Source organism: Ursus arctos, unplaced genomic scaffold, assembly GCF_023065955.2.
Source record: "Ursus arctos isolate Adak ecotype North America unplaced genomic scaffold, UrsArc2.0 scaffold_29, whole genome shotgun sequence".
Classification (NCBI taxonomy): Eukaryota; Metazoa; Chordata; class Mammalia; order Carnivora; family Ursidae; genus Ursus; species Ursus arctos.
In genome coordinates this window covers 25,386,178-25,398,388 of record NW_026622974.1, presented here as the reverse complement: position 1 = coordinate 25,398,388, position 12,211 = coordinate 25,386,178, and the positions used below count along the sequence as shown (strand labels likewise).

Sequence of the window (12,211 nt, the reverse complement as noted above, 5' to 3'; positions counted from 1 at the left end):
CCTTTCAGGAGGCGCACCCACATCGATTTAGAGCTGCTGTCTGAGACTGCTGAGAAGTGCTTTAAGGAGTAAATGTCGTAGAACTGACTGTTTAAATATATATTTCTGTACCATTTTATAGCCTCAGAAGACAAGAAATATATAAATATAAAACCAAATTGTATAAAATAAATTTCTTTCTAAATGTTTAAAACATGGTGACAGACTAGATTTCTCTGAGGCCACCTGATTTCTTCAGCGCTTTTAAGGGAGCTACAAATCCTCCATCAGCCAAAGACCATGCTGTGTGACAACAGTCTAGAGGAGTCTTAGTTATACAGCATAATTTGATTCCCTCTTCTGCACCTCACTTCGGAGGCCTGAGCTATCATCTCCTACTCATCTCCTCTGACCCGATACCCAGCCCTGTGTGCAAGTTCCTGTGCTGTATGCCTCACATTTATTTATTCATTTAGATTCGGATATCAACCACAGAGGGGTTCTTATTTCCATTTCCCAGATGAAAACAGTAGAGCCCACACAAACTATGGGTTACTGCCTCTAAATCCAGTGCTGTTCTTATGACACAATGCCACCAGCTATCAATTTGAGAAATGAAGCCATTGTCTGTTTTGTGTGGCACAAGGTCACCCGCAGTCTTAGAGTTTTATTTTGTGTCACAGCTTTCAACACAGTGTAATAGTTAAGAACATGGGCTTGACTTTGTAATCTACTAGCTAGGTGACTTTGGGCAACTTAACCTCTCTGTGCCTCAGTTTCTTCATCTGTAAAATGGAAATAATGATAGTTCAACCAGCTTCAGGTGATTTACCCTTCACTTCTCCCCAGCATGGACTCAGGACCACTTGCAAAGATCTGCTTATTGCCAGTTCTCTCACATCAGTATGTTCATCTACCTCCATTTGCTTTCCTCCTTTTTGATAGGGTAATATAATATTCTACAATAATTCATTGAACATACTCTTCTGAGCAGAAACAATGCAAGCTTTCATTAGGTTTCAAACTGTATCGGAAAAACAAAACAGACTACAAAATTACTTAGGGCACTTATGCTAGAGTATTCCTTCTCTTTGCCCCTCTCCTTGGAAAAACGGGGTGTGTAGCTAACGACACAATCATCCTCCTGATCTGCTCAGTGCCCAGCTCACAGCACACCGATGGTTTTCCAGGGCCACTGCTGCTGTGTCTGGCATTTAGTCCGCTCATTCCCGAACTTGTTTCCGTCTACAGCATATCCACTTTGAAAAACAGAAGTTTCTCTGTAGGAATGTTCTGCTTTAAAAGTAAGTAGAGTGCTTTCTGTGGGGGTTTTATCCTTTAGTTTGTTTCTGTCCAAAAAACCTTTTAAAAACAAAAAACTTAGAGAAAAAAAGAGTAATGTATTCATCTCTCTCAGTAGGTTATATTACTGGTAACTGCATTTAACTAGCATTGTCAATGCATTTGAACTCGGCCATCATGGTAAGTTAAAGCTTTTATTTCTTGAAATACAAACATGAATGAGAAAACTTGAAAACTTGCCCAAAGGTGTATGTGCCTTTGAGCTTTTGAATTAAGAAAAAACTGCAGGAACCTCTACCTACTCCTCTATAGAGTTCAGTATTTAAAATTTAAAATAGAGCTTAAGAAATGTTTAGGCAGAAATTTCCCTAGATTAAAGTGAGTAAGCATAAGAACGACTTTATTTAAGCAGTTGAATACACCCTGGGCTAGATTTTCATTACCAAGATCATATCAATTTTTTGCACGATGCCTTTTAGAGGACTGAGGATCTGATCAGCTCAGACACCTTCGCAGCCACACACACCTTCTGTGCCCTACAGGACTGCTGGTCAAAGCCTCTTGGCAAGGGGCCAGGTTACTCTGCAGTGTGCGTGCAGTGAATGGACGACCACAAGACAGAAATCCTGCAGGAGGGCTTTCTAGCTTTGGTGGAATATTGAACTGAAACCTGTAAGGTCACGTTTAACACCAGCAATTTATGATTCTTCTCAAGCCTTATGCTTAGAGCATTTGCTCAGCCCTGAAGCAATTCTAGATGGGGTTTTCTACAAAAAAAAAAAAAAAAAAGGAAAGAAAGAAAGAAAAAGAAAGAAAGAAAGAAAGAAAGAAAGAAAGAAAGAAAAAGAAAGAGAAAGAAAGAAAGAGAAAGAAAGGAAGGAAGGAAGGAAGGAAGGAAGGAAGGAAGGAAGGAAGAAAAAGAAAAGAGAAAAAGCAAAAAGCACTACTGGATCAAAGTATTAGTCTGGGAGGATTATCCTAACCAACTGCTAAGCTGTCAGTTTTTATCATGCAAAAACTAAGCAGCAATCAAGAAAAAATGGAGACTACCATAACAGCATAAGAGCCCAGTGCTAGAATAACTACACAGGTAGGGACCATGAAGAACACCAGCCCCACATGCCCTAGAAACTGATTTCATTTCTCTTCTAACATAGGAGGTATACATTCAAGTCAAGATGTGTCTGAATCTGGAGTCTGATTCAGGGGTTTTCAGTCTGGCCCTTAGTGAAGAGGAACCCTAAGACATTAGGTTATTTCCAAGATTAGAGGGCAAGTAATGATCAAGTATCTGCCCCCATTTCTGGTATTAGAGAGCAAAGCACTGAATAAATCATATTTGTACAGGCTTCAAACTCTAATTAAGACCTAAATATGAAGCAGTTCTTACAGGTACAATCAGGAGCATAAGGCAGAGGTCAGCAAACTACAGTGTACTGCCTATTTTTAAATATTTCTGGAACACAGCCATGCTCAATTGCTTATGTATGTGCTTATAGCTACTTGCATATTATAACGGGAGAGTTAAGTAGTTGCAGACACCATGTACCTTGCAAAACCAAAGTATTTGGCCCTTTTCATAAAAATCTTGCTGGCCCTTGCTAAAAAGTATATCGAAAGCATTTTATGTTTGATTTTGGGATGGGGGGTAGATCAGGAAAAGTGAGCTGAAGAACACAGGTTTACCCTGAGTTAGTAGGTTGAAAAGAAGACCATAGGCTCACCAAAGTGCCATTTAAAGGGAAGATCAAATTATTAAAAAATTATCTTAATGATTACCCTATTATGAGATTAAAAGTGATCCCAAATACAAACAGTAAACTTTAGGATTCATGGCCCCTCTGTGGTCATATAACTAAACTAATGGTGAGGGTTTTCTCTGTATTTTCTGCAAATGCTTTAAGTTAATGCCTATTTCAGTCTCATTCACATGGGGATATACTGTCACCTTTGCATGACCATAAATCATACTTCAGGGCACCTGCTCCCTACCCCATACCATGTTTCAATTTACAGGGGAAAAGCAGAGTCCTCTTAGGGGAGAGTGGTATGCTTGCTTACCTTGGGCAACAGAAAAACAGTCTGCTGCCCAAAGTAGATACCAATAATCAATTCTGATTGAGGATCACTGTTTCTTTTGAGCTGGAAGGGACCTCTGATTCTCTGTGGTCTCCTAGACCTTCACAAACTCAATAAATGTCATGCTTCATTCAGAGAGCTTTCAAAAAAAAGTCTGAAAATATTTTTTAAAAGAATTTAAGATGTTGACAAACCAGCAAGAGTGCAGAGTTGTACAACTCTGGGTAAGATACTCCCATAACCTGCTGCTAAAACTTCATCAGTAAGATATCCCTCTTTCTGACCTTAGCTCCTATCCCTGCCACCTTTGGAACTCTTCCAGTATGTGATCTAAAACTGACAGTCACCAGCCAAGTCCCCTACATAGCCTTACCTTCTCAAATATTTTCTTCACCTTCCTGTCCTGAAGGAGCCTTCAGTCTCCCCTAAAGACACTGTTCCCTGAAGCTCTCCCACTGTCAAAATGAGAGCTGTGTCAGAAAACCCACAGACCATGAGTGAGAGAAAGAAACGTTAGCTGACAGAAGCCAAGGAGATTTTGGAGTTGTTTGCTATGTAGCATGGGCAGCTGTCACAGAAAGTGATACCAGAAGAGGGGTGGTGCCATCACCAAATCCTAAAATCTGTGGTACTGGCTTTGACAGTGGGGGGGGGGGGGGGCGGGCAAAGGACAGGGAAACACTTATAGGATCTTGAAAAATGGAGACAAGATATGTGACAGCGCAAGAGTCGGTAAGCAGTCCCCAGCAAGCATCTGGAAGGTAGGAAACACATCAAATGAAGTTCTAGCAGAGATGCCCTAGGTGACCCACAGACTTGAGAGTAAGAGAAAGAAATGTGTACTGATGTCAGCTGCTGAGCTCTGGTGGTTATTACGACACAACATTACTGTAGCAATAGCTGAGTGTTTAAGGCCACTCACCCATTTGTCTACTACATCCCACTGGCTAGTCAAGACATTGCTATAGCAATTCTTCTTGTCCTGAATCAGCAGATTTGCCTGTTCTACAGGTTCATTCCCGAAGGTAAACATCCTATAATTTCAGCTGGTTAGCAAATCCTATTGGCTCCATCTTCAAAATACATCCAGATCCTGATGACTTCTTTTAACCTCCAATGCCACCACAGCCTCTAAGCCACTGTCATCTCTCACCTGTATTATTCTAACAGTTTCCTTATTGGTCTCCCTGCTTCCAGCCTTGCCTTGCTACAATTTATTCTTAACATAGTAGCTACGATAATTCTTTAAAAATGAAAGTCAGTTCATGTACATTTTTGCTCAGATCTCTCCAACGTATTTCTAGGACACTCAGAGTAAAATCCACAGTCCTGTTACAATCTACCCGCCTCTCTCCTCACCTGGCACACTCCCTTCCTCTGTCACGACTCTCCCCAGAGATCACTCCACTCTGGCTACACAGTCATCCCTGTTGGTTCTTGCACACATCAAATAAGCAGCTCGTACAGAGGAGCCTTTGAGCTTGCTATTCTCTCTGGTTAGAATGTTCTTGCCCCACATGTCCAGATATCCACAACTGCTTCAGGTCTTTGCTCCAGCAATACTCAGTGAGCACCGTCCATGCCCTGGCCACCCTATTTAAAATTACAACTACTCATTTTTACATTATCTATTGCACTTACCGTATATGACCCATAATATACCTTACTTAAGTGTTATTTACTATTTCCCCAGATAGAATGAAAACTCCAAAAGGTCAGGTACTTCTGTTTCCTTTCATAGCTATCTCCCTAGTGCCCACAATGGTGCCTGGAAACATGGTAGACACTTAATCAGTATTTGTTAAATCAATGAATCTGCAGGATTAAGAGTCTGGTCTAGTTTATATTTTACATTTCTAAGTTATAAAGTAATAAACCAGACACACAGACTGGAAAGGAAATGCTAGGGTGAAGACAAACATTCATATAGCTTGAGTAAGATATTTTCTTACTTGGCAGTATGTCTTCTTTTTCTTTTCTCTCATTTACAGAAAAGAAAATACAGGAATTATACAGACTAGAATTCAACATAATTATTTCAGAACCCCTGGACTAAAGCCCTATTTTCAAAATTACAGTTATATATACTACTTATTTTCACCACCACAGAAAATTTTTACCTACAGGGATATATTTCCATGATATATCAGTTTCCAAAAAAAATGAATAAAATAGTCAACTATAATTCTTAAAACAAAAACAATATACTCAATAAGAAAAAAGATCAATTTTTAGAAAAGCAGTATATGAAGTTCAACTCTAAGTATCTTTCATTTTTTCCTTTGTTAATCTTTCTCCAAACTAAAAAAAAAAAGTTTACATTAATTACTGCTGAAGGTTCAGTACTACTAAAAATAACCATTTATTTAAAGCTATTTTTGTAGGAAGAGAAGAAAGATATAAAAAGGGCTGACAGTATTTGTAGATAAGCACATATAAACATTCCTTGAATGGAAGCCTGTTTACTTACCAGGCACACAACGTGTATCTGTCAGCCATAAGAATAAATATGACATTAAATTAAAATAAGCACTTCTTATTGTCATCAAATAAATGAAATGAATTTAGCCACTAGATCTAGGTGTAAAGCGCATTGCTTCAGTTAACCAAAATTAAATTTTGTTTTAAACCAGCACATATTACAATAAGGCTACCCCATAATTATTTTGCTAAGGGAATCCCAACAAAACTAAAGAGAAGTGGGGGTACGAGAGAGGGAGGGAGAGAAGAGAAAAAGAAATCCACTCTTTATTTTAAATGTTGAAATGTCAGTCTACTAAGCCTCTGAAGATTACTTTGGTATCTCTTCCTTCCCCGAGGAACTCATTACTTGTATTTCAGTGGAGACAGTGCTGACAGACACGAGCTCCCTTATTAAAGACTTCCCTTTTGTGGGAACTGAGCACACTAATCATACCATTTTCAAATTCAGTTAACAGGTATCTTTTGGCATACTGATGATAAAGCCATTATATTCATTTCAAGTGAAGACTTCAATTATTTTATAACTCTTAAGGTGACTTGTATTTTTTGTTACTTACCAAGTCCTAAAAGATCAACAGTGGGCTCTGCAGCTTTTTTAGGGCTGGTACTTTTTTTGGGCTCCAACTGCTGATCTTCTTTCTTCTGCAGCTTTAAAGTAAATAATCAGATTTATTAATTTTTCTTAAATAAATTGAACAGGACTTTTAAGCCCCAATTAATTATGCATATTTTGATATAGTATAATGAAATATATGAAGCATAGTGTAATAAAGCCCAAAGAATTTATTATTGTATAAAAAACAAGTAAGCATGATCACTGAACTTGAAATGACAAACCTTACACATCAGGATCCCAAAATAGTAAATATATACACTTAACGTAATTGTTCTTAATTATTTAAGTCCTTTATATGAAATTACACTTTTTAAAAGAACTCCATTTCATATTATTTGCTAGCTACTGTTAATGTGCCCTGTTAACTAGAGGCCGGAGAGGCCTTCAGACTCTTCAAGAGCACGCTGTTACTCCACTCATCCACACTGCTGACACGGGAGACACCACTGCACCAAGAAAAGCCTAATGAAATGTTACTTGATAGGTTTTCCTCCTGAGTCTACTCTACACGATCAGTTACATTTTTAAATATAATGTTCTTCTAGTTCTCAGAAACCCAAGTCACAGTTATACGTTCTAAATTTTCTCTTTCTCACTTATACAGAAACGTTCTGTAGGACAGGATGAAAAGACACACGTCCACTGGATTATCAACTCGAAAGCCTACTTCTCTTTTCACTTTTTTAATGTAGATATAATTGGCATATAACATGACATTAATTTCACGTGTACAACATAATGATACCATATTTGTATACATTGTAAAATCATCACCATACAGTAAGTGTAGTTAACATCACCACACATAGTTATAGAATTTTTTTTCTAATGGTGAAACTTTTAAGACCTACTCTTAGCAAATTTTAAATATACAAGACAGTATTATTAACTATAGTTACCATGCTGTACATTACACCCCTAGGAATTATTTCTTTTGTAAATGGAAGTTTGTACTTTTAATTCCCTTCACCCATTTGCCCACCGCCCACCCCCACCCCTGCCTCTGGCAACCACCCATCTGTTCTCTGTATCCATTATCTTGGTTTTTTCATTTGTTTTTGTTTGTTTGGAGCTTTTTTTTTTTTTTTTTTTTTAGATTATACTTACAAGTGAGATCATGTGGCAGTTGCCTTTCTCTGTCTGACTTATTACTCTTGGCACAATGCCCTCAAGGTTCATCCAAGTTCATCCAAGTTGTCACAAATTTCATTCTATCTTATAGCTGAATAACATTCCATTAAATATACAGCCTACCTCTCTTAGGCCAAGAAAATAAAACATTCATTCACTCACATTCATTTCTCAAACCATTCCTACAAGATCATTTCTTCTATAACTACCTGAAAAGTTCGTAACTTAGTTGTTCCATGAGTACATTTTTGTTAGCTATACAGATGTATCATTTCTAAGAACATACATCTACTGTTAACTTGTTTTTAGTCACCACTATCTCCATCAAAATTATTTATTATATTATTTAACCTACCATCACAGATATCAATTCTTTAATAACCTTCTCAAATACAGAATCATCAGCCTATAACAATACACAATTCTCAGAAGTTTAACATAATCCATTTCACATTTTATTTTTCACCTGCAACAGAGGTAAGACTTACCTTGTTTATAGCAAAATAATTTCAAAGAAAGCACAGTTTATAGTAACCACTGAATCAATTCTTTCCAACTAAATACTTAAAATGCTAGAACTTCCCTCCTTCCTTTTTTCCTGGACAATCTGTATCGAGTGTTTAAGCACTCAACTCTGCAAAAGAACCCGAGGATAAGTGGCCACAAAGCAGGCAAACTTCAAATAACTTCCGAGCAGGATTCTACTAGCAGCTTCCCTCAAAGAGGCTTTCATTGATCTCAATTCATACCACTGTCTGTAATACTCTGTTACCATATAAGTGTCTTATGCCTGGTAGGCATTTAAAAATCTAATCCCTGATTTAACTTGAAATCAGAAAGCCTTAAAGTTGAAAATAAACTTAAAATAATCTGGCCAAATTCATTCACTTTGCAAATTAACTGAGGTTCAGATATCATATGCTAAATAGGGAAAGAGTAACCAAAGCTTATTTTCTGTCCTTCAATTTAAAATTCTTTCTTTGACATATTTTACTGAAACTTCTTCCCTGCAAAAGCAGCATGGAATAAACCTGTAAGGGATTCCTTCCTATCTACTTTCTGTATTCTAATAATCTGAAATCTCTTCAGGCCAAAATGACTTCTTTTTAAAAATTCAAATTCTGGTTTATGAGTTATTTTCGCACTAAATTAGAACTACCTTTTAAAATATTGCCGAGTACGAAAATACCCATTGTTTGGAAAGGAGAGAAAAAGCCAAATCAAACAAACAAGAGATCTTCTGGTAATCCACACTTCCATCCTCAGAACTACTGCAAACAGTCTAGAAAATATCTTTCCTTCCAGATGTCACACATCTATATGGGTTCCCAGAGTTTCTCTTCTTTAGACTGCAATTACATCATAGTTTAAATAGGTGTTTATCAACCATCTCCACTGAAAACTACATAATATAGAATATGTGTATAGTAGTGCAAGGTAAAGAAACACTTAAAGGGAAGAATAAGGGGTATATCCTAAACATAGTTTACCAAACTGCAGACACGGCCCACTACTCAGTTTTGAAATCTAATTTTTGTGTAACAATGAGAATTTTTTTTTTGGCATTAAAAAAATGAAATAGAAAACAGTGCACTCTACAAAGTAAAGGTAAGTATTCATGAATTGTTTTGCATATTTGTGCACACATTGAGCGCATGCAGGCTGGATCATAATATAACACATATTTCTTATCAGCGCCATGAGTTGAGAACCACTGCTCTGAATACAGCCTGCTCCTTTGCTCCTTACAGTGGATCAACCAATATGAGTGAAGAACATCTGTGCCCTAAACCTTACAAACTACTCCAAAAAGAGGTGGCTATTCCGGATGGATTTCAACAATTCAGACATGAATTACTCTTAGAGTTGGCATTTCACAGGTTGCCCCACAAATTAAAAAGGCAAAAGAGTCTATCACTTTAAAAACTATGTTGTATCTCTTTATCTTCAAATCTTGCTGAGGCAGTATCACAGACACACTGATGTGTGGCAGAGATCATTTTAGGTATCATTCTTTTATATATTCATAGTAATCCAAGTACTACCTTATATACATTAGTGAGAGCTACAAAGACTGAATTCAGATGATACTCCATTCATAAATGTAAACTTGAGAAATTAACCTCATTATTCTTATTTTGAAATCTACTAAAGACAAAATTCAAGGACAGATACACCAAAGCAACAAACTACAGAGGTAAGAAATCTTAAAATTCTAGCCAGAATAACATTTAATCTTTTAGAACTTAAATATCCATAAAAAGACATTAATTTTTCTATTTAATTTCTGAGTGACTTTCTAATAACTAAAAATTAATTTACATTTACAATCATTTTTACAGATCTTTGTGTAAAATGACAGAAATAAAGCATTTATTTTCCTAGTCTTAGATGAATTATAAGATCTAAGAAATACAGACTTGAGGGATAAAAAAAAATCTTTGCTTATACAGTGCCATTATGAGGGTTTGGAAAAAACCTCTAAAAAATCCTCTAAATTAATGCAGCCCTCTAAAACAAAGAAAGACTCATATTTAAAAAAAAAAAAAACACAAGCTAAAAATATATCTAGGTATTGCATTTTATTCCATGATAATATACATTTAAGCCCAGTGCCATCACCAATAAATTGAGAGGCAAAGAGCCTATTTCAAACAGGCTTTGAAATCGTGTCCACTGCTGTGGCTTCTTGACACTGCCATATTCTAAAAGCTGACAAGACACTCAGTTTTTGACTGAAGAGAAAGATTACAGAAGGCCTCAGACACTGAACTAGAAAGTGTCAAAATAATAAATCTTCTTTTTTCACCACAAAGCATAATCTAGCATTTCAAAAATGAAACATTTAAAATTATCAAAATCAAATCTCAAGAAATAAGACAGGAAGTTAGGAATAGTTTTTTCCTTCTCCCTCATTACAATATCCATGGCAACAGGGCAATGTGACAGCTTTTAAATAGCCTGGATTTATCAGGAAGGAAGCAGAAGTACCCTGTGTTTATCCTGAAAACACCAACTTCACGGCCACTCTGAAGTCTACTTAGTTTGTATAGTAAAACGTATTTTTCACTCTTTATTTATATAAAAAATATACATATATGTATACACACACACACACACACACACACACACACACACACATATATATATATATATGTATCTCACCAGATTAATGTTAGAGAAGAAATATATGTGGACTCCCAAAATATATTCTAGTTAAACATTTTGATTAACAAACAGATGTGTAATAGATTATGCCTTCCTGACCATCTCTAAAATGAAAAAATCTTTAAGAACATATCTGATTTCTACCAGACTTAGATACAACACTTACTAAGTACTACTTGTCAAATATTTTCGGGATATAAAGATAATAAACCTTAGAGCAAAGTATTAAAACTATTATTTGTCCTTTTCTTCTACAGCATACCAATTCTGTTGAGCTTTGTAAAAAATAACAAGATAAAATTATTAAAGATACCTGAAATGTAGCTCTCATATAAATTATGTAATTTCTTGAAGTGAAATTTTAGAAGATTTTGGACTAAATATGCTATCATCTTAGGATTTGGGGGCAAGGATATAATAAAGTGTAATAAAAGTAAATCAAGACCTTGCCAACCACATTTTCCCTCATGTAACTATCACTGCTCTGACATTTCACATTTAGCTTAGATATGTCAATCAGTATGTATAGAATCATTCCACTTTAAATTCTCCTGCTACTAAAAACATTATGCAATTTCCCTTTTAATAAGCGAGGAATGCAGTCAACTGTCAATGAATAAAATTAGGCAATTTTTAATTTATTAAATACAATTTTCTAACAAGCAAGAATACTACAGGTCTACTTAGACTAAGAAATTTTATAAGTTCCTTAGACATAAATTGAGATGTCTCATTCAAATTAGTATCCACGATTATAAATGAATAAAAACCCTACTTAGTTTCCAACTCCTACATTTACCAACCTTTTAAATAACAGAAATAACAGCTTAGCCCCTAAAATGTGATTCACTATGCTTAAGATGACCAATTAATGTAGGTAATAACATTAATACATATTATAAAAATAGGGAAGCTATACAATTTTCTAAATGCTAGAGGTAATTAAAAACTTTTTTAAAAAATTGACTACATCTCGGGGCACCTGCATGGTTCAGTTGGTTAAGCATCCAACTCTTGATTTCAGTTCAGGTAACGATCTCAGGGCTCTGAGATCAAGCCCCTCGTGGGGCTCCCTGCTCAGCAAGAAGTCTGCCTGGGATTCTCACTTTTCCTCTCCCTCTGCCCCTCCCCCTACTCTCACACTAGCTCTCTCTCAAATAAATAAAATCTTAAAAAAAACCCAAAAAAACTGACTACATCTCAAATATGCCTTAACTAGTGTATGTATGATCAGTTTCGTTTAACATTTATAGAATCATACAACCAGAAGGGATATAAAATATATTACATGTTCAACTCTCTCATTTTAAAATTAAGGATATTAAAGTGATATGATTTGTACAAAGACTCCATAAGTGGCTAAAGTAGCTATTCTCCTGACAGAACTCTTTTCCCCAGTACCATGATGCCTCTTCCTTAATAATTTCTATTTATTACAAATTAGACTCAAAA

The 12,211-nt window shown here is 36.0% G+C and overlaps 1 protein-coding gene across 2 annotated transcripts in view; it reads right to left on the bottom strand.

The window, feature by feature from the left end:
* The window catches only part of SMAP1 (small ArfGAP 1), a 159,100-nt gene that overhangs the window by 18,089 nt on the left and 128,800 nt on the right, over positions 1 to 12,211 (bottom strand). For both annotated transcript variants that reach the window (XM_026507105.4, XM_026507104.4), the window contains one exon: positions 6,402 to 6,492. In XM_026507105.4, coding sequence (XP_026362890.1) covers positions 6,402 to 6,492 — 91 coding nt within the window. The remainder of the gene's footprint in view (positions 1 to 6,401; positions 6,493 to 12,211) is intronic.